Source organism: Bactrocera latifrons, unplaced genomic scaffold (assembly GCF_001853355.1).
Source record: "Bactrocera latifrons isolate USDA-ARS-PBARC rearing strain unplaced genomic scaffold, ASM185335v1 scaffold_21, whole genome shotgun sequence".
In the NCBI taxonomy this organism is placed as follows: Eukaryota; Metazoa; Arthropoda; class Insecta; order Diptera; family Tephritidae; genus Bactrocera; species Bactrocera latifrons.
In genome coordinates, this window is record NW_017535630.1 from 2,105,796 (window position 1) to 2,130,122 (window position 24,327).

Here is a 24,327-nt window from a genome sequence, read left to right on the forward strand (position 1 = left end):
AACAAACCGCTAAATTGTAATTATTTACATAATTTTGTGCAATATTCTGGAATTTGAAACAATACGCCAGCAAGTTATATGCTATTTTCATAATAAAATCATTTGTATGCGATAAAAAAACATTTATTGGTAATTATTAAAACAAAAAGTCATAGCCAATTGGCTGACACAAAAAAAATTAAATACATATAACGATAAATGAAGCTAGGTTAGTCCTTTTTTATAGAAATTTTTTATATTCGAAATTTTTTACCTTCACACTTTGTTATTGTATGTATAAATTAATACATATCTATTGTATTACATATACTACAATATATGTATGTAGAGAGAGAGCTCTTAGTTTGTAGTTGTAGTTTGCTATTAGCTATAATGTTTTCAATATTTTTCCTATTTACACGCATAATCACGTTATTCAGTAATTTAATTAATGAAAAAATAGTTAATTTTTGTTGTGTTTGTTGAGCATATATTATACATACATACATATATAAAAATATATTTTTTGCTTGTTTATAATTTTTTAAGACATTTTAATTTTATTAAATTGTCAAGAAAAAACTACTGCTATTTTATGGTTAATTAAATTGTAGTTTTAATTTGTATTTGAGAATTTTTTATATTGAAATTTAAACTTTTTGTATTATATTTTGGACAAGAAATTAAAAAAAAAAAAAATGGTAAAGACTACACAATTAAATGCGTTTTATTTAAAGGGGTTTTTGAAAAAAGTGAGATGTTACTGAATATAACCAGGTTTTGCTACTTCTTTTTAATATTTAATAAAATATTTTTTTTATTAAATCTTGCATTTCTAACTCTTTTTCCCCAGACATTTGTTCCTCCTACACTTATGTGCTTACTACCTTCTAATTTCTTTGAAATTTCATTGCTTCGACATTCAGCTACACACTTATATATATGTAAAACTTAATTACTTAATACTGTAATTTCCCAAAAATATATTAAATATACTAAATATGCTAAAATTGCCTTAATAAACAAGAACTCTACGTACACATACCTACATGAATGCTTATATGTACATATATATAAAGTAATGTAAATCAAACTAAATGAAAATTGGATAAACTTATCAAATATGCATTCGAGTTTAAAGGAAAAAAATAATAAGAGTAGTTGTTTTATACTTTCTATACTTACATAAAAAACGATAAAAGTCGTAAAGAAAAATTGAATTGACAAAAGAAACAGATTTAGTAAGCAAAAAAGAATTGGAGGCAGAATTATAATTGGCAACAGAAACAGAATTGAGAACAGAAACATAACTCGAGAACAGTAAAATATTGAGTACTGAAATATAACTTGAGCACTGAAACAAAATTGGAAATAGAAACAGTATTCGATAACACAATCTAATGCTGTAACAGAAACAGAATACGTATTGAATTGAATAATTTTATTCTGTAACAGAACAAAATACTTAAGGAAAATAGTACTATAAAAATCGTTTGAAATGTCAAAACCAGAAAGAGAATCTAATTGTAATTTATTAGCATGGTGAAAAAGTGTAAATCTGGTTGCAAACACAACAAACACAAAAACAACACTGAATTTGACTCTCGATCTTCTTCCTGTTTAAAAAGAGCAAATGCAAAATATTGCGATAGTAAGCTATCAACAATACAATTTATCATCTACGATTTTTAAACAATACCTATTTATTACTACTTTTTCTACAACATGTAAACGAAACCAAAAGTAAAAATAAAAAATCATATAAAAAAATTTCGCGTTCTAAAATTCTGAAATTATATGAAACTGAGGTGAATAAACGAAGACTCCTGCTATAAGAGCGTAAGATATAAACTTAAAAACGAGAAAAAAAGAAATATTAAAAATATAAAATTGAAAGCAAATCAACCACTACAGAACAAGAAAGTATTAGAAAAATATTATAAATAAACACAAACACAAAATGTTAAAACGACATATGGTAACAATTAAATATTAAAGGAAAAGTAGTACAATTTCTCCTTCATAGCTGTAGCGCAAAAACCAAACAAAAACAACATAATAATAATAAAAATAATAATGAAAATACAAAAGTAAGGTAAATTTAGTAAAATGTCAGTATGTAGCATGAATTATACGCAGCAAATGATAACCCCCATTTGTAAAAGAATCTAATAGTTTACAGCGTTAAACCAACTTAACCGAAATCTAAACCAATCTTAAATAGCTAAACACAGGCAATACTAAGCAATTATAACTATCACTAAATCCATTATTAAATAGTGCGTTTAAATACCTAAATACATATATATATACTTATATATAATGTACTGTAATAGGAGATAACTTCGTATTTGCCTTAAATTTTTTTATTCTATTCAAATATAATGATTAATATAAATGCCAGCTTTGCCAGTTTTAATGATTTCATTTCCAACACAGCAAAAGACACACTGGCAAATATTTGTAGCTAAAATTTGCAAATAAATAGTGTTTTTTATTTTATTTTTTAACTAATTACAATCACTTTTAAATATACGTAGAAACTATGCTGTTGTCTTCCATACATTTCGTAAGCGAGTGATTTCAAATTCACATAATTTAATCCTTTTGAATTTAGCTAAATTTTTTGTGATTTGAGAATTTTTAATTTTAAAAAATATTTCGTGAATAAATTTGAATATTGAACACTTTTAGTGGCATTCACTACAAGCTTTGGAGAGTGTGTAGAAAAGTGAAAGCCATGCACAATTGAAACGAAATTATTAGCGTGAAAGCTTTTGATAGCGCATCCAACAAAATGACAAATCGTTAGCGTGAAACTTCTGGAAAGCTCAGCTAACAATAACTATACGAGTACATCCAGCCTACATACCGGAAATATCGGTAAAAAAACGATGGGTAATCAATTGAAAATATTGAATAACTGTAATGCTATAAAGCTGATTTTAACTTCACGAAGTTGTACATTGTTTATGAACATGACTCTTGAGGTGCTAGCTTGAAGTGATCGAAAGTTTGCAGCTAACCTAAATATAAAGTAGAGGCATATCTCAATGTGGAGTTCGTTTTGCTCTTCTATGGATCTTAAGTTTTCCGATTTAAGTCTGAGAGTAGAGGCATTTCTCAAGGTGGAGTCCGTTCTCCTTTTATATGGATATTGGTCGTGAATGATATGTTGGAAAAACTTGCCGAGTGATTGCCTATGCAGATTATGGAGCATACATAGTTAAGGGAAAGTTTGAGGTGGGTATCGTCGTAACTAATTGGGTAGCGTCGTAAGTAATTCGGATGACGGACGTTATTTACTACGAGATACAGGTTCCACCACTGCTACGAATGGAAAGCCTTCAACCTGCAGATACCGTGAAGTTTTAGAAAGCTTTCATGGAAGCATAATATTAAAGTGATAGCAAAGAAAGCATTACTTGTCTTGTACTCCTTGTCTTTATGCCGGAGTTTTGGTATCATGAAGTCGCCAAAACAAACTCTGGCAGAAGAGAAGCAGTGAACCTCTTTACGGATGAGTTAAAGCTTGTGCGAAAGGTTTGTGGAGAGATACCTTGTTCGAAACTCTCCATCAACCTCAGTTCAAGACTATTGCAGTATTTTTCACGCCGAGATTGTAGTATATTTGCCGCTCTGGAGTGCAGTTTCCTGCAGAGAAGTGACTATCCACTTTAATAGCAGAGCAGCGATGCTAGCCTTAAACCACTAACCATGCGTTCAGGGGGGGTTAAGTGATGTCTAACCTTGTTATCAATAGTTCAGAGTCACTTTGTGATAATACTGGTATGGGTACCAAGCCATGACGAATTAGCTGGCAATTGTAAAGCTGATGAGCTGGTAAGAAATGTTACCCTACCTTCGCTATAAGTAAAATGGGGACAGATCGGTGCTTGTGTATTTTCCTACTGAATAGCTGGGCTTCGCGGGAACTTAGCCAGCGCTGGATAACTGTCGGTTGATGCGCTGTCGCAAGGCCTATTTTGCCCAGACTGATCCTAAACACCATCGGCAAAAGGGGAAGACGGGGTTGTAATATCTCAGCACTTCCTTCTTGATTGTCTCGCGGCTTTAAGATCATGTCTTAAACACATATGAGCGCACATTTTCAAATATAATACGAAGCTGGTAAGAATACAAATTAAACGCCTGATCAAGCCACAAGTCGTTTTCATATGAGTAAGAGTGTATGAAATGGCAGAGTGTATTTTTGGAAAAGGTTTCTCGTATAATTTACTCATTTCATTGTGCTTACTCTCTTATAAAGTAATTGCTGCTTACAGTGGTGAATGCCATTGAGCCACTTCTCAAATTATGAACAATTTGTAATATCTCGATGAAAAGTAGGTAACACTTTCAACAAATTAAAACTGTTTTACACCAAATTTTTTTCTTTAGGAAAAAATTCATTTTCAACAATTTTACAATTTTTCACATACAATTTTTTTAAATACATTTTTATTCTATCGAAATCTTAAAAAATGTTTATTTATTGGAAATCTTAAAAAAAAATATTTTTACGTTCATTTCCTAAAATTTTCACAGATTATGAAACACAAGGTGCATAAAACGAAATTCGTTACCTTAGAAAACCGAAACCCCTAAAAATTCTCATTATTATATGTGCTTGCATGTATTCATACTTTCATATCCATGAAAAGGGTTAAAAACAAAAGAAAAAATTAATTTAATGAAATTACTTAAATATACATAATTAAGAAGTCTTATGGAAAATATGAGAATAAATGAATTAATATAAAATATGGAATAAAAAGTTGCATAGAATATTTTTTGAAGATTTTCATAGCACAATTTTTGTGAGTTACGAATGCAGACTTTATTATTACAAAAGATGTGTGCATACATACGTACATATGTATGTATAAAAAAGCGTATGTATATTTTTTATTTGATTATTTGTAGCTAGTGAATCAGTAATAAAAACAATAGTAATAAAAAAGAGTTTAAGAAAAAAATGATAAATAAGTAAATACATACACACACACACACACTTACCTATTAGAAATTAGAATTGGAAAAAAAAATTAAGAAAAAAATATGTAGACAAAGGGAAGATTGATTATTGCATTCACAACTTTTTTATAATGAATTAGTAAAACAAAAAAAAAAACAAAAAAAAAACTTACCTTAATTGGATGATGAATTTGGTACCTTTACATATTGACTTACTAGAAAATATATAAACAAAAACAAAACCAACTGTTTAAAAAACTGAAAATATACAGTAAATTAAACAAACATATTAAATTGAGACACAATGTCAATGATAACTTAGAACAAAACAAAACTAAAACAACTAGAAACCCTAAAAAGTATTACTTTGGCGTGTCGACCGAATGGTTCGTAATATAACAGTAGTGTTGGAAACAAAGGCAACAATGGAAATGCATTTTTAATTCTGGATAGCATTGTACCTTAATTGCATTAACAGTTATATATAGTATATATACATGCATATATATAAACTTAAATTTAATTGGATGAATAATGGAAATTTAGAAAAATTAATTATAATTAGCAGAAAATCATATAAACACACATACATAAGCGCATAAATTTGCAAATGTGCAAAAGCAACAACTAAGCATGTAGTTCAAAATAAATAAACAACAATAAATAGAACAACAGTGACGTGAAAAAAATGCGCATGCGTCGAGTGGCTCCCACAACTCGTCCTTCCAAGCAAAAATTAAGAAAAAATTGTAGGGGAACAAAGCAGTGAAAAGAACAACAACAAAAACAGTAACAAAAATACCGTTGTAATAGAAATTGAAAACAACAGTAATATATCTAAAAAAAATAATAACAAAACAATACCGTTATAACAGAATTTGATAAGAACAGTAATAAAAAATTCCGTTATAACGGTAATTGAATATAACACAACATTAATACAAACCGAAAGCAAACACAAGCAGTAATAAAAAATTACCGTTATAACAGAAAATTTGCAGCTAGAAAAAAAAAATAAATATTTGTATGTAAAACAACAACAAATATGCAATATAAAACTCAAGCGAATGCAGCAAATAATTTTCACAGCAAAATAATGATAAAAAAAATTAAAGCGTGAAGAAAGCGCAGATTTGCAACCAAATACCCGTAACGAGAAGTAATTCCTTTAGCAAAATATTTACGAATACATACATACTGAAATAAAGAAATAATATACATGCTTTAATATATAAAGTAAAGGACAGAAAACAAAAAATATAAACAAAACAACAACTAATTACAACCAAAGCAAATAATAAGCAAAAAGTAGCGTAAAAAAATAAATAAAAATTTAAATTTAAAAAATTAAAAATAAAATAAATACATTAATGCAATATTACGAGCGTTAAGCTGATGGCATGTATCTATTATGGAAATATTTCTTTTTCATATTTTATATACATAATTACTTATATACACACAATATTATAGAATATTATATATATTTCATATACGAGAAGCAGAAAATAACCTAAAATATACTGTGTATTATTTAATAGTTGAGATTTATGATTATTTGCAATAGAAATGAACAAAAACAGAAAAAAAATTAAAAAAAAAAAAAACAATAACATAGTGAGAACAACAAATATTGTAGTTTTTTCATTCTTTCAAATAAAAAGCACACATTGGAAATAAAAATGAAAATTTAATAAAAAAAAAATTAAAAAGAAAAAGATTACATTTTTTTCGGCGACTATATAATGCATTAGACTTGATTTGACTTACTACGATTTGTTGCATACTTTTATAAGCAAATTAATGGAGAAAGTGAGTGGCACGGTTTTGCCGCTTTCTGAACATTGTGTGAGGAGTGACGGAAATTTTTGCTGGGGTTTTTTAAATTTTTTCCAAAAAGTTTCACTTATATACATATTTGCCTTTTTTTTAATATCTTCCTTTGTATTATTTGTTTTCCAACTTTTTCAAAATTTTCACCTATATCCGATTTAGCGGACACTTAGCAGCTCATTGTAGTATTATGTAACTGTCATACTTTTCAGCGATTAAAGGTCATTCGCGGTAGACCACATTAGGACTTGATAAGAACTTGTTAGCTTCACATATCGTCACATAAAATGCAAAACATCGATATTATAACCAATATATAACCATTTTATATGACTGTATGATAACTAAAACTGAAATTTTGTTTCATTGTGAGTGGTTTCGATTATATCGTTTTTCCTTCACTTGGAAATTTATGAAAGGTGAGGTTGCGTTATTTTGTGTTTAAGGTGACGATATGTAGGTTGGGCTTTGATTTCTGCTGTTATACTTGTTTGTGTGGTTAACTTTGTTGTTTTTTTCTTTCTAATAGTTAAAATTTAGCAGCATGATTGTTATTTAACAATGTACACAAACAAATTTGCACGCTGGGCAACAATCCGCAGAGTTGCATGCTAATTTCAACTGGATTTAACTTCTAATAAGAATTATTCTTCTTCTTTAATGGCGTACATACATAATTCTTATGCGGTGTTAGCGCAGCGTAAAACAGTGAAGGCTGTTGTGTACTTTTCATTGAGTGCTTTTACGTGGTGTATTCCAAACCCTGCGCACAAACCTGGGGAAGGATGTTTAGCCTTCTCACTTTAGCCCGCTTCAAACGTATGCTTTATGGCTACCCGGAGGATACTTGGTCTAAGACCGGAAGTCGTTTCTGGCCACTTGATTGTGAATGGCGCTCAGAGAATTTTTCTCATTTGCGTGATCTTCTACACTTGGCTCCATAATCTCTGGCTCCAGAATTAATGTAGTAAAATAAGATTGTTAATTTCTATGGCAAATCGATCTAAGCTAGCGCTCTAATCGCGCAAAATCTGGCTAATTGATCAATTAACGCCTGTGCGAAAAGGCTATTCGTTCGGTTTTACAATTGAATCAAAAATATAATATAACCCTCAACAGCTAAGAGTAAATAAATCAATATATTGAAGAATCTTCTCTTAAAATCGATTAGTCATTCCCTGGGAGCTAAAAATTTTTAGGAAGAGTATTTGATAAAATCTTTGTAAAAGAGTACCGATTTCGAAATTAGCGATGTTTTCAGGGAAATAGGCGAGAGTGATTCTGTGGCATAGCTGAAATTTTTTAAGTATTGATAGTCACATTATTCCTTTGGACTTTTGTATGGACCACTTGAAAAGGTATTACAGAACAGAGAAGGCACATTCCATTATAAAATTTATTATTTATCGTCTATTTTCCGAACCAGTTTTTTATTATTTATCGGCTATTTTCCGAACCAATTTTCCGGCTCAAAAACAGCTTTGATGAACCGAAATGTATTTAATTATTTTTGTATATCTTTACCGAGGGGATATTTTAACTTACGTCTTTGACAAAAGCTTTAACATAAAAAAGTTCGATATGTGGACAATATCTTCAGTCACTAAGAAGCACTCTTTCCACAGGTTTTTTTTAATAAATTTTAAATGTTGTTATTCCAAGGATCTTCAGATCAAGACTGTAGAAGTCATGTTTATTTGGACTATTGCCGGAGCTAAATTATGTAAAACTGTTTACTCTTACCAACAGGAAGAGTTCAAATATGGCCCGTTCCTCTGGATTAAATAAACCCCATTTTTTTCATGCGTCCCGGTAAATTCTTGATTAGTTTAAAAAATAACTGGAAAAGAGCGCCACTTAGGTACCAATGTATGATAAGGGTGAGTTAATAAATCTAACTATTCGTATAGTTCAGTGGCTGATCAAGACTCTATTTCCTATATATTTTTAATCCTTTCCAGTTGGGTGTCAAAATCCCACCGGCCGTGGAGCCGCCACTGATAAAGTCTTAGTAATAAGACTTCTTCTTCTTCTGATAGAAACACGTGAATTATAAACGTTTTTTCCGCTAACTTTGACAAGATTTATTTGTTTTTCTAAATTCTCAGTTCTACAAAGTACATCTCAAAAGCTATTCTTGTCTTTATTAGAACTCCATTTATGCTATATATATTTAATACTTACGATTTTGTGACCTACTTAACTAGTTGACCTCTGCAGCTACCGTTGTTGGTAACTTAAGTTTTGCTCAGTCATTTAACCTACCATTAGGGTTTGATGTTATAGGGCTTTGTATGGAAAGAAATCATTTTAGCATTATTTTTAAACAATTCTAACAAATTGACAGTCCCTTGTGGGATATAAAAACGCATTCGTTCCGAGTAAACTGGACTGTTTGGAAGAAAAGCTTATTTTGAGTGCCCAAAAAGTAAAAAATGATGTTTTCTCCTTTTCCAATATTCCAAATCGTACTTTCTCAGTAAAAAATAATAAAAGCAATTTATAAAGTAAAGTCAAAACCAATAATACATAATCAAATTAACAAAGATACATAGATAGAAGTGTTTAAACTGGATAAAGCATCAACTTGGTAGAGAAAATTTCGAATATAAAAAATGGAATTTTACTTTTTTACATTTCGGATCTCAATTCAAAATAATAGAACTGAAAAAGAAACACAATGAAAGGCATGAAAACAGAAAACGTTTGCAAGAAATGAGCGTAAATCGAAATCTCTTTGACTAAATTTGCAAAACTAAAACAATTACCAAATGTAAGAATATTCATTAGCAACAACAACAACAAGTTCAACACGAATGTGCTTGCAATGTGGCCACAGAACCAAAAACCAAAAATATGTAACTTGTACACAAAATGAAAATTTTAATTTATGCATAAAAAAGATAAAATATATTGTAACAGTATATGAATTTTAAGAAAGAATAAAACCAAAAAAAAAATAAAAATAAATAAATAAAAACAAAAAAATAAATAAACAATATCTCCATTTAAATAATAAAACAAATACTTTTTTCTGAAATAAACAAAATTGTCAGCTGTTTTATTTTTTTTGCAATAAAAAGGTATCTTGATGAGAATGAAATTGAAAATTGATTTTAGGATAAAAATAAAGAGTTTTTCAAGTTCTTGCTACGGTGATTAAAAGGTCTTCGCCTTTGTGTAAAATTGCATGTGAGAAGGTGAACTGTTATGAAAGACTGAGGTTAAACACGGTCATACTTGCGGTGATCCAGGAGACATAGCCGAAATCAATATGTCAGGCTTACGGGACTCTTTGAGCCATACTTAGTATTTCTGGCCATTATAACGGATCGGTGTTTCCAAGTGGGATTATTCATGGCTCCACGTATTTAAGCTTGAAACCCAATCTAACGTCAGCTGGGCGTCGTGTTTGGACATTTAAGGCAACGTAGTCTGCGGTAGGTCTTCAACTATCGATGCTGCAAAGGCTCGCATGTGGCTGCGCTTCAGGAACAATGCGCAGTTGCCCAACCGCAACACTTGAAATGAAGCTGGTGCTCACACCGCTACATCTAGTGACCAAAGAGGTAGTGAAACATACTATGCTGCTCATGACAGCAGGGGGTTGGTCGACTCAAAAAATAAAGGCCCTTCTTCCAAAGGACGGTGTTACGAAGAAGATAAACTTTGCAAAGAAGCTTAGAGTTACTTTCAGCAATAAGGCGAAGGCGAGTGATTCCATCCATGACCTAATACTGAGGGACACCATAATCCACTGGTACACTGAAGGCAAGCTCCGGGCAATGTTCAGAATGCCTGACTTTTGTGACCATGTGTGGCATAGGAATAGGCATAATAGACCAAAGTCCGCAGTACAAAGCTTCCATTTTCTATTTATCTATCTAGACATACGCAGTACCATTGAAAAATAATTAAGTTCGATCACAGTTTCCGAACCAAACAGTTTTTTTTTCTGAGATTTATTGCCTCTTGATATCATGATATAATCAAAAGAAAACGTCGGAAGCATTTTAAAGTCATATCCTTGTCTCTGTCTGTCCGTCCATCTGACTATATATGTATATGTGAACTAGTTCTTCAGTTTTTGAGATATCGATGTGAAATTTTACACACGACTACAGATGTCGGACACTGTAGGAAAATGTTGACAAACAAACTAATCTTTCCAAATCAAGGACTTGTGTAAAAAAAAATTTTATTTGACAAGATATCTTCTCGAAAATGTTGATAAATTTTTGTCCAAGGCATCGATACAATATCCGCACAAATTAACTACTGTAACGTATAGCTGCCATACAAACTGACCAATCAAAATCAAAACAAAGATCTTCATAAATTATTTCATAAATAAATAAATCACTAAATCAGTGAAAATGATCACATGGGAGAAATATTAGGCCATGAGAAGGATTATACTTTGTTTCCATTAGATTGTGGTCAGAAGTAACGTCCTGTTCGAAAAAACGGCCAAGTTAGCCTTTTTTTTAGATAGAAAGAAGAGTCAGTGTTATGGCAGCTATGAAATTCAGCAGTCGTGTTCGGAAAATATACATTTTATACCATAATCGACAGCATACTACGGTGCTGTTTCTGTAATTTATTTAAAAAAGTTTTTACTATGTATCAAATACCGTCCATGTATAACGCCTCTTACTAAAAAAGTAAAATTTACGTAACGATTTGAAAATTATGAAGGCCTCCGCTTCTGGGATAATGCGACGAAACATACTTCAAGCAATTCTATTTTCTAAAGCAACAATGTAATCTCCGAAAGAATTGTTCAGTTCGGATTACTATAGCATATAGCTTCCATATAAAGTGAACATATAGTTACTAAAAGAAATGAGCATGTGAAGGGTATATTCGCTTCGGTGCAGCCGAAGTTTAATACAAAAATTATGTACAAAGAAATCCTTTACCAGAATTATGAGTTTTACGTTGAGCGGAAAATTATTTCGAAACTCTCCAATTTCTCGCAAATGGGCAAGTTGGTACACATATATTTTTTCAGTTAATGACATTTGAGTTTGTGCTTTGAAACCACTTTCACAATAAACAAATACTTTTCATTTGAGATTTTGTTTACAACATATTTGTTTGTGCACTTAGATCGGGCAGCATCGAAGGCGTTTCGCCAACTAGTTCAGGACCAAATCTAATAGCAGCGCTCGCTGGCAGTGATACGCCAACAGTTGGCACTTGGAAATTAATTAAGGGTAAAGTTTCACAGACATTTGAGGATATTAAATCGTCGAAAACGACCACACAAGTATTGTCGGCGTCCGTACCGAGAGGTGAGCTAATTTTTTCTTTCCTTTTTTCGATGAAAATTCAATGAATGCTTCTATTTCTCGTTAAATCTTTATAGTAGAGAACCCACGACAATATTATACACAACAAATAAACGATCCAGACTCGGATACCGAAAATCCGACCACACACTCTTCCATCAGTGATGATTTGCTATTCGATTTAGAACGTAAATCGCCGCATTTTAAAGGTGGAGACTCAGATTCCTCAGCCGACGGAGAACCGCTGCCCGAAGCTGAGGTAGAACGTTCCAGACTGCGACGCGGCCTAGCCAATCTCAAATCGAAAGTGAAATCTAAAACGCAACATACACACCATCACTCTCATCAGTCTCATCAGTCTCATTCACCATCGCAACAACAGCCTGGTCTCGCCACAGCAGCACTTTCTACAGCTACAATTTCCACTGCATTCGGCACAGCTGCCATCAAACCAATGAAGAAGGAACCCGCCGGTCCGCCGCCTGTGTCCTCAAACACGTCACTGCGTGATGCATTAATGCGCCGACGACGTCCTTCGCCGACCGAGCAAAACGAACGTGCGAACGTCTCGCCGCGCGTCGAGCCTGCCGAAAGTCAAGCGACAGTGACGGACAAAAAGGTGAGCTCAAAAACTAAGAAACGTGGTGTAATCAGCGGTAAGAAGGAGGTGGAAATCGAGTCGGGTGTTGAGATGATGGAAGATACTTTGCCAACACTACCGCATGACGCTGCTGGGAGTCCCGAAGAGCCCAAAACTTCTTCACGCAATCGTCACGATTTACATCTACATTTCGGTAAGAGCAGGTCAAACAAAGCTTCACCCCCACACACTGAAGGTTTACCCGCCGATGCGGAGACTATTAAGCACCAAAATGAATTGGAAACTTTGAGACATGCCGCAGAGATATTACAAAGAGAGAGTGATCGTGAACGAGAGCAGCATTTGCAACCGAAGAAAAAATTCGCCGCTACCATGCCGATAAGTCGTTTGGCGGTGCTCATTGTAGTGCTGCTTTTGCCGGTTCATGGTTTTATACGCGGCGTACTTGCGTGTCTGATGAGTTTCGCTATTGCCGACTCGTTAAGTGTGTTGGCACGTTCGATTATTTATAAATTCTTTCAACACCATCCCGAAGGTACTGATTTTGAGATACCAGACTATACGAAAATGCCTATTTGTGAAGTGCCGGCTGTGGAGGAGCACAAAACAATTAAATCCTATGCCGTGAGTATTTTGCCGTATATCCGTATATAGTATATTAGTGGAGGGTAGAATATGTTTTTTTTTTAACTTTTGGTGAAATAAAATATTATATAACGGTAATACGGTAATTTTACGTGAGCGTTTCCGTTATTACGGTGGTAGGTGCGGTAGGAATTGTTCCTGATCCGCCCCACTCTCTTCTTCACTGCCGTCAGTAATCCTTTGCACAAACGGACAGATTGGTAATGCGCATATCGTGCATTTTACTTGAAGGTTGCAAGCTATCAACAACAAAAAACGAAATTCTGGTTAATTCCGGAAACGCAATTGTTGGATATCAGTAATTTCTTTATAGAAAAAAGTTTTTATTCCTCATACGTCAGCGCGATCATCGTTTCTCCATACATTTTTCTTCTTCTACTCCCTTATTGGCGTAGACATCGCTTACGCGGTTGTAGTCGAGTTTACAACAGCGCTCCAGCCGTTCTTCCTTTTCGCTGTTTGGAAATTCCAAGTATAGCCATATCCTTTTCCACCTGGTCTTTCCAACGGAGTGGAGGTCATTATTTTCCTCTGCTTCTCTCTAAGCTGGTACTGCCTTGAATACTCTCAGAGCTAGAGTGTTTTCATCCATTTTTACGACATGACCTAACCATCGTAGCCCCAGTCTTTTAATTCGCTGAACTATGTCAATGTCGTCGTATTTTTCAAACGGCTGATCGTTCCTTCGAATGCGACACATCTTCCACAGAACCTTTCTGTCGAAAACTCGTAACGTCGACTAATCAGATGTTGTAATTGTCCTTACCTCTGCACCGTACAGTAGTTGTACCTTCTCTATTCAGATCTCAATTTATTTTATCCAACAGCATTCCCGATTCCTAATGTCAGTTTACACAGCCGTATGAGTTTTGCGGGTATATCAAATACAAAAGACATAGCGGCGAAAAGGCAGCTCTTTTTCGTGCTGTCAAAAGCAGCTTTGAAATCGACGGGTCTGTGGTTATTTGTTGATTTCCCAGACATGATAAGGGCTGACCAGTGGGTTTAATCTTTCACATAGTACGATCGATGAATATGCGTTGTTGAGGAGCCTTATCCCACGGTAGTTGGCGCAGATTGTGGGGTCTCCTTTTCGTGGATTAGGCAAAGTACACTTAAATTCCAATCGTCGGACATGCTTTCGTTCGACCATATTCTACAAAGAAGCTCATCCGGCAATCCATCGGCCCCTCCGCTTTGTTGTTCTTTAGACTGGTAAATTGCAATTCGAACTTCTTCATAGTCGGGCAATGGAACGTCCGCTCCATCGTCATCGGTTAGGGAATCGACTTCCCATATCCTGGTATAAGCTTTCACTGCGAGGCTGGAGAAGTGTGCCCTCCATAATTTCAGTACGCAGCATCAGTCCCTAGTTCATACTACAAGAGCACGCTCAGGTCTTGAAACCTTCTGTTTTTTCATTGAATTTTCGAGCATTACTCCTGCCGCTCAGATTGTCAAGTTCTTCGTAGTTACGCATTTCGGACCGTCTCGTTTTTTGTCTGCAAGCTAGACATTTTTAGTCTGTCAAAAAATTATACGTAAGGCTTTCGTCATTTCGTTTTTCCTTAATATTCTTAAAAGTAGGAAGCAATTACCTATCTTGTTTCCAAAGATCTTTAAAAAAGTAACACTAGTGGAAAAATGTTGCTTCGATTTGGAATTAATGTCGCTTTAACATCTGTAATTTTGTCAGTTTGAAGCTCTCTAGCATTTAGCGGAATCTACGTGTTTTGAAAGGATGTAAGATAATCTCTAACATAGTTACAGTTTAAAGGTATTTTATAAACAGTCAAAGCGCCAAAGTAACAAAACCATATTGAGATTATTGCATATTGAGCGGTGTGTAAGTCATAAAGTTAACCGGAAGGAGCGAACTCCTTTATTATATATTGTCTAGGGTCCCTCATCCGATGCTGTTTTGATGCTCTCATTGGAGGGTGTTTTTTTTTACATGGTGGGTGCCAAACCCATCGCACAATTCTGGTGAGGGATAATACGCCATCTCACGTTAGCTCGCCTTCAAATAGATGGTTATTGGGTATCCAGAGGATAATTGGTTTAAGGCCGGAAATCGTGAGCTAGTTGTAAAAGATTCATTTCTGGTTACTCCGAAGTGAATGGCGCTCCGAAAATTTTCCTTACTTGCGTCAACTTCTACAAATGACTCCATCCTCCAGACGAACAAAGACCAAACTCTACAACAATTGATCGCCTCTTCGAGTTTTCTAGAGAAAGATTCTGCGAAAGATTTATGGTGTTTTGCGTATTGGCAACGGCGAATACTCCAGTTGATGGAGAAAAACTGTCAAATAATGCTTTAAACTAAGAAAATTGATATTAAATTTTATATTTTCCTATAAATACCACAATAATAATAATAAAATAAACAAAATTCTATGCAACAGGGTTGGATGAACGAGATTTTCAGCTATGACCCCTTAACCTATCACATTACACAAACCAATTCGGTGTATCTGCGTCTTGACGGCACCTACTTACGCGTATCGACAACAACAGCACGCATACCGAAGCGTATCATGTGGAACGAACCGCCCATCGACATAAAGCACGTACACTTCACTAGCCATCGCGTGTTCAATTTGCTGGGTTGCAGTGTTGAGCTCTTGCCACTGGGATTGGCGCGCAAGAGGTACATACACACACCAACAACAGCACATAAAGTCAAAAATTTAGTTACACAATTTAAACAAACAACGTTTCAGGTACTTCAATCGCAAGTATCCCATACAGCTGATTATCAAAAATGGCGCCGAAGAGGAGACTCAGCAAGAGCCCTCGGAAAATCCATCAACTCAATTATCTGCACGAGGTAGCAAGTCCGACTTGGCGTCGATGGATAGTAGAATGTCACAGGTTTCCAGCGATATTTTGGAACAGCTCGGCGAATCGAAAGAGAAGGTGACCAATCTGCAGGATATCGATTTTGCAGCTACCGTTATGAATGCCGATGTGAGTAGCGAAGTGTTTACATGTTGTTTTTTTTTTTTGCATATCTTATATTTTATATTATTTTGTTGTAATTTCTGTTTTCCTCCATAGTTGCAACAATTGCAAGACAACACACAGAATAACGACAGTCTTATACCTTGTGGCGACGAGGTGCGCTTGATACTCTTTTCGCGCGGCGACCGTGAGAAGGAGGACTGGTATCGTCGCTTTGTGGCCGCCAGCGAAGGTGACGTGCACGACCAAATGTTGCGCTTGCCAAATCTGAAATTTGTCGATGATGCTGAGTTGCAGCGCGCAGCAGCGAAGGCGGCACAAATGCCGCTGGATCTTGTAAATATTCTATCTACTAACATATTCACTAAATAATTTTCTAATTTTCTAAAAAAATTCTATTCTATTAATCACAGCGTGATAATGCGACACCAGAAAATGAGAATCACGCCGAAACAGAGTCGCATGTATTACCCGCGGATATCGCGCCGCCGTTGGTGGTTGAGGGTGGCAAGATGGCGAAAGGTGACGCATTCAAAGACATTCCAGATGATATGGAGGTGGTGCCTTCACCAACTGATACCTTCGAAGGTCTACTCATGAGTTCGTGTGCTGCACGCAATCCCCCAGATTACATACGTTTTATGGCTATATATCAGGTATGATGACAGCAAATCGAACTTATTGTGTAAAATATCAGTAACATTTCAAGAGTTTCTTAATTTTTAACGGTGTTTTATTTTGTATTAATTTTCATCCGTTTTTTTTTATTTTTTGTATATCTAGAGCAAGAAGTATCTTTATTACCTATGATTTAGATCTGATATGGTGAGATAAAAAGAAAAAGCTTAAGTCTCAGACTGCTTTTATGAGTTAGGTTCGGTTAGGTCAATCTAGTAAACCAGTAAGCGATGAAAGGACCAGTTAAGGGTCTTTGCGATATCAGACGGAGTTCATCCATTATAATTTTAATAGACTCCCTCAATAGGAGTTTTGTCTACTTCCGTTCTTCCGTTTTGCCCATGACTTTTGCAGCTTTTACGAGTAAGAAAAATTATTTTATTTGTTGTTGTAATAGTTTCATCAGTCAAAGGAGTTCTTTTGGTTTCTTAGGCTAGATTTGTTTGGAGGACAAAGCCTTATATTTAATTTAAAAAAAAAATAAATAATTCTTTTAGTAGTACGTAGATCAGGGAAGGGTTCTGTTATATCTAAAGTATTTTCCAGAGCATAAAAGAATCCAATTTGTTTTCTTTGCTGATGGAGTACATATAAGGTTATGACAAACCGTTAGCAAGCCGCTGCCATGAGATTATTACGAGATCTCGAGATCGAGTAAATAACAATATTATTTATTTATTCCTCATCAAACTAAGACGTTAATTTCAGGATGTTGCAACTATTTTAGAAATTTTAAATTTACTTGAAATATTATAATTATATAATATGAACTCACCTTAACCTGATTTTTTATTTTATTTTTATTTAATTTATAATTTATTTTTCTTTGATTTTTTAAGAGCGCTTGCAAAGATCCCAAAATTGCAGTTCAATCGAAACCAAAAGCATTGGATAAAAATGAAAAAGTATGCTATAATTGTTTTTGCTTATTTTCTAATATAAATAATTCTTTAAAAAATTTGAATAATTTTTGCTTATTCATTAAATTTAAATATATTTAAATTTCATAATCTTTTCTTAATATTATTTTTTTAAAGTTTTTTAATAAATTTTACCATTTAACAATAAAAAAATGTTTTAATATTAATTTTTAAATATTATATATATTATTATATCATCAATATTTTTATTTTAAATATTTTTAACAAAAATTATTATTTTTGTTTCAAATTACAAAGAAAGTTTTGTATTATTCACCATTTTCATTCAATTATTTTTCATCGCTACCATAGTCACGTCGCTCCAAACGCAATGCCAAAGATTTGTGGAAGGGTATTGATCAGTCGTTATTCTTGGGTCCATCTGGCAGCGTTGTTTGGGCTAATGTGTTAATTGGACGTGTACTCTATAGCTGTCTTCATGACAATATGGTTAAGGATAAGATCAAAGAATTACTACAGAAGAAAATTAGCGCCATAAAGGTAAGTAATCGATTAAAATTTTATGTTCATATAGAGATAAAAGAATATGTATGATCTAAGAGAACAGTCGTTTCTTCTTTTCGCTATTTGGCGCCAATTGGAGATACCAAATGCAGCCAGGTCCTTCTCCACCTGAGGCCTCCAACGGAGTTTAGGCCTTCGACCTAGCCTTGTTCCTTCTACTACGATCGCGCTATCTTCAATCTCGTTCATCAAGTTTCTTCAGTTATTCTTTTATTTGGTTACTTCACCACAAACCTCTAGGTCTTTTACACCAAACTCTCGCATTGTAAACTTTTTCAGCACATAACCAGTGTCAGAACAACTGTTGTATTAATATTGGCTAGAGAATATCATCAATGTCTCCTAAAGGTCTAAAGCTCGAAAACTTTAAGCGTCAGTTCATTACTTTTTGGCAGCGTGCCTGCTTCTGTGCTGATTTCTAGAGTGTTAATTTCGTTTGTCGAGAGAATGACCTACATCTTATTTGATTACTAAAACAGTAATCACTATTGCTGTTGATGGCGATGCTAAGATTAACCAAGTCCTTGACTGCTTCGAAAATACACTTCCAAGCTATTGTTTCAATCTTCTTTACATTACTGCTGGTAAACAGCTTTCAAAATTACTTTCATGTCGAAATAGAACAGGGATCGCCCTCTCTGAAAACGCCTCTGGTATGGAAAGTTTGCGAATACAGCTTAACGTCATTCTACAAAGGCATGCATACCAAGCTCAGTTAATGCGGCATACACACATTAAAGCTTAAGCAACCCGTCAATTTCTGAAGTTTGTGTTTGTTGGCAATAAGAGTTGAAACTTTCTCTATCCATGAACAGTTCTGTGTGGAAGATATAGCATACACCTAGTACGAACCATTACATATAAACTCGCTTTTTTAACAGTCCGCTCTGAACGCTTCTTTAGAAATATTTACATAATAACACGCACTTTCTTCTACAGCTGCCCTCCTTCATTGAAGATGTGGTTATCACCAAAATCAATCTGGGCGACACACCGCCACTCATTCACCGCGTCTCACAACCCATGCTGGATGAGCGTGGCACTTGGGTAGATGCCGACATCACCTATGAGGGTTTGCTACAGTTAACCGTCACAACCAAATTAAATTTGATGCGTATTAAGCAACAAAAACGGCCCACAGATCCACTCAATATAACTGTGCCAAATCCGATAAATACCGGACCGAATGCGCCACCAGTAGCTAATTTCACTGTCGTACCACCCATTGTGATCGCCGACGGTGAGGGAGCTAGTCGAAGTAGCACAAATGCCAGATTATACGCGGATGACCCCAACAATGTTGATGAAGTGTCGAGCAATGTTATCTTTGATAGCGATGCAGAGAGTACTGGCGATTCGGATACAGATCCCGAGAGTTTGAATGCGCCCACGGCGACAGGAACCACACCGAATATCGGCACAACAGCGACAACGACAGGTCAAGCCGTACAAGCCGATGGCAGCTTAGCTGCAGCAACAGAGTAAGTGTTTTTGTTGTTGGAAAGTTGGTTGGTTGGTTGGTTTGCAATCAAATTTTCTTTATTTTATGTATTTACAGTTATCACTTCATTCCCACGGCGCCAGGCAATGCGCGTCGTATTTTCCGCATAGTGGATCGCATTGCCGCTTCGAACTTCTTTCAATACGCCACCGATTTGCCAGTAGTACAGCGCGCCATCGAGAATATGAACACGAATATAACGTTGCGTGTGGATCTGCGCGGTCTGGTCGGACGTGGCGTCATTAACATACCACCACCGCCATCGGATCGCATATGGCTGTCGTAAGTTGCACGATTTTTTGTGGCTTTTAGTGATTTATATGTTATTTTTTAATTACTTCGGATTTTTTTTTTTAATTCATATTTGAGTTTTAAATAATTTGTCTCTCTTCTCCCCAGCTTCCGTGGTCCACCACGTCTTTGGCTCTCAGCCAAACCAGCATTGGGGGAAAAATCTGTCGACTACAGCATCGTGACCAGCATTATTGAGAGCAAATTGTGCGAAGTGGTGAATAAGTTTTTGGTTTATCCCAATATGGTCGATGTCACGATACCGTTTCTGGGTCAACCGACCTATGAGTATTTGCGTGGTGAAAAAACTAGCAAAAAACCTACAGAATAGATTTGGGTTTATATAATGATCCAAAGTATCGTGTTATGCTTTAGTACATAACAATTTACAACAACAAAATGTTGTACATTTTTTAAAATTAAAAATGTGGAGTTAAATACTTTACCAATTTTTTTCTAATTAAATATTTTTTTTAAATTTATTAATATGTTCACGTAGTTATATACCGTTACTTATAGATTCGTACAAGCCAATAATAGCATCTTCTCCGTGATAAACTATTTCCAAATATTTTACAAAATATTTACATATTTATTTATAAGCTGCAATTCCATAAAATTTACATTAAAAACTTATAAACAGTAAATAACTGGATTACAATACACAAGTTGTAAAATATTTATATAATTATTATTTTTTATATTGAATGCAAAGTAGTTAGTAGTAACAAATCTATGTTTCTTGAATATATATATGTATATGTATACTATATAAGCCATTATTCCATGAATTATACATTTCATAATTTAGTTTAATATATTATATAAGAATCGTTTGTATTTTTTGTATCCCTTTATTTGTATGTGGTCGATAGGGATTATTTATAAATAGCGCTGGGTTGCTTATGGAAAGTTGAAACAAATGAATTGCAGAAATTTCTAAGTTTTGAATTTATATTTGTGGATATCGTCACCCAAAATGCAAAACAACATATCATCAAAAAAATCGAAATTGAGTTTTTATGGTTTACGATTCACTACATCATATCATACTATATGAAATATCGTACAATGTCAAGCTTCCGCCCTCAGTTATACAAATTTTATAACCAAAACTTACATATTGTTTTAATGTGAGTGGTTTCTATTATATCGTTTTTCCCTTGACTGTCAATTTACTTATGAAAAGTAATGTTACGTTTCTTTGCATTTTAGGTGGCGATATACGTTTAAAAGTTTTACATATATATTTTAAGAAAATCGCCAATGTATTTTTTGGTCCACTTTTTCCATAAGCAACTTTAGAAAAGCAGTTATTATTATTATTTAGCTAAATACACACAATAACTAACCTCTAACTAATTTTAGAGTTTTATTAAAATTTTAGTTGTGGGAAAAAAATCTGCAGATTTCCTGCTTATTCAAATAACGAAAACAGGAAATGGGGCATACTTTTAGAAAAAAATTACCGTTATATATATGTATACTATAAAAATATATGTAAAAATTACATAAAATGTGAAAATTTTAATGAAACATTTATTTTTCACACTGCACAAGTTCGAAAAAGTATTAAGGTCAACAGATATTTGAAAATTCTCTCTATGAGGACTCTCGGCACAGCAGTATTATCCATAAATATAAATTTTATGTTTCTAGAATGCAATATAAACTACTACAACAACAACAAATCAAATTACACTATTTTATCTGTGACATTTCCCCTTAGCAAATGAATCCAGTAAGACACAGCGTATGAGTAATGTATGAAAAAGTATAAATTGTCAACACGGTTTCGAATTTTTTAACCAAATATTTTTGCATTTAAAAAAAAAATTTCAAGTTTTAATCCTAAAATCAGAATTAAAAATTGATAAAATATTCTTATTAGGAACAAAAAAAATAATATTTTTTTAAATCAAAAGGTGCAATGAAAAGAGAAAAAAAGAAAAATTAACATATTGCTAACTGTTATACAAAACTTAAAATTTAGTTAATGTAAATATGACAAAATATGCAATTCAACTGCTGGAAAATGGTTTGATTAAAATGTATACATATAACTGAGTTAATATATATATATATATTTTTTTTAATGTCGTGGCACCATTCTCATTGAGTTTTCATGAAAATTAGTTATTGTTTTTTATAAGTCTAAATATTTAAAATTAAAAAAAATAATGGGCTTAAGATTTTTCATTTTTCAATTTTGTATTTTGGATAAAAATATTTTTAATTCGATTTTTGGGTTTAGAAACTTGCTGAATTTCTAATTTTTTAATACAATTTGGTTTTATGATTAACTTTTTCGACCTTATAAAATAAAAATAAAATATATATATTAACTCAGTTAACTTGTAATGCATGGTTGCAATAATACTGCCTGAGGCGTATGATTTACTAAAATGGTAAAATCAACTGTTTAACAACAGAAATTCCATAAAGCTAAAGTGATTTCCAAATCAATGTTTTTTTCATGCAGACACATTTCTAGAATAAACAAGCTGTTGAGCCATTTCTAATATTATATGCCTATATCTTCTGCCATATTATTTATTCTTTACAAGTATTTTTTGTAATTTTTTTTCTTAATATATGTTTTTTTCTTGATACAATTTTCGTTTTCCAATATGTGTAACTTCATAGAAAGAATTAATTTATGTATAATTTGTAGTGAGACCTTGATTACGTTAGCATTTGCTATAAAAATGCTGCTGACACTCAAATATATGAGCAAAATGTTCAAAGAAGTATTTAAAATAAAAAATAATAAAAACCTGATTATAGACATGTATTTCCGCTCTAAAAGCAAATCTGTAAGCGATATGTATTATATAATACAGACATAAAAATATATATATTTAAAAAATATTTTGCATACAAAATTATAATTTAAGTTGAAATTTGTATTTAAACAATTATTTTTATTAATATAAAAAATATTAAGAGTGAGAACGACAACTTAACGAATATTATGTTTATATTAAAATAGCTAAAAACGCAACAATAGTTTAGTAAATATATTAAATATTATTTATATTAATAGTTTCAGTAAAACGAAAACCTTTTAAGTAATTTTCTCATATAATTTAAAATATTATTATTTATTTTAATTATTTGTAATGACAAGTATAATTTGTAATTATATGTAGTTATATCATTCTATAAGTATTTAGTCTCTTGACTTTAAAAGAATTTAAATATTCCGCATATTCCAGTGGTTTGAATACTTTATGTTTTAAGGGACTTTAAATTTTAAAATTCGTTTTTTTTTTTAATTGAAGCTTCAGTTTTTGCTCTAAAAAATATTATCCAATGTAGAGCAGTTCTTTATTTTCAATTTAAGCCGTGTCTCAGTGATTTTTGATTTCATCATGTATTTAAGATGATATTCTTTTCTCGGTTTCACATGAAAAAAGCAGGTCTACAAACTGGAAAAAGATCTTAATATTTTTTTTTTCTATAAAATCACTCCTTTCAAAGTTATATGCAGTTCAAATAATATATCAAATGTACTGAGCATTCATACAAGTGCCTTTGCGTTCTCTGTTGCTCATACGACATGGTGTACTTCTGTGTGCATGCATAGTCAATTGATGTATAGCTGCGCACAACTTTTAAAGAAATGTTTTAATGAAAAAAATCATTAAGTCCCCTTTTGTGGAGCGGAAAATTTTGTTTTTAAATATCATATGATCAAATTTGTAGGTGAATTTGCTTTGGGTATAAATTATTAAAATCAATAAACTTATTGCAAAAGATGTGGAAGTCTCATGTAAAATGATGGCACTGTTTAAATTGAGAATAAAGAGTTTTTGTTATTGTTGCTGTAACGGCAGAAAATAAAAAGCTCGCTTAGATTGTTTATTTATATTTAGAGGCAATAATGGGCGGATCTCCCTATTCAATTTACATACATACAACTCCATTATATACGAGTACAACTTAAATATATATAAATAGTTTAATAAGTAATTTGTTTGTTCACTGATAACTGAAAACTATTTCCTTAGGAACTGTTACTCTTTTTAACTCTCTCTTTCTCTCTTTCAAATACAATAAACTTTGCTCACTTTTATTCCTCTTTAAACGTTGAGAATAAACTGAAATAGAATA

At 33.1% G+C, this 24,327-nt stretch overlaps 1 protein-coding gene across 9 annotated transcripts in view; it reads left to right on the forward strand.

The window, feature by feature from the left end:
* LOC108968336 (translational regulator orb2-like) overlaps positions 1 to 20,813 on the forward strand; it is a 75,260-nt gene extending 54,447 nt beyond the window's left edge. For 8 of the 9 annotated variants that reach the window (XM_018932306.1, XM_018932308.1, XM_018932305.1 and 5 more), the window contains 11 exons: positions 11,902 to 12,086; positions 12,161 to 13,308; positions 15,738 to 15,982; positions 16,056 to 16,302; positions 16,393 to 16,632; positions 16,710 to 16,952; positions 17,814 to 17,879; positions 18,207 to 18,395; positions 19,359 to 19,900; positions 19,978 to 20,202; positions 20,320 to 20,813. In XM_018932306.1, the coding sequence (XP_018787851.1) occupies positions 11,902 to 12,086; positions 12,161 to 13,308; positions 15,738 to 15,982; positions 16,056 to 16,302; positions 16,393 to 16,632; positions 16,710 to 16,952; positions 17,814 to 17,879; positions 18,207 to 18,395; positions 19,359 to 19,900; positions 19,978 to 20,202; positions 20,320 to 20,542 (3,553 nt within the window). In that variant the 3' untranslated portion in view covers positions 20,543 to 20,813. The remainder of the gene's footprint in view (positions 1 to 11,901; positions 12,087 to 12,160; positions 13,309 to 15,737; positions 15,983 to 16,055; positions 16,303 to 16,392; positions 16,633 to 16,709; positions 16,953 to 17,813; positions 17,880 to 18,206; positions 18,396 to 19,358; positions 19,901 to 19,977; positions 20,203 to 20,319) is intronic. The other variant, XM_018932313.1, reaches the window with a different exon arrangement.
* The last annotated feature ends 3,514 nt before the right edge of the window (positions 20,814 to 24,327 follow it).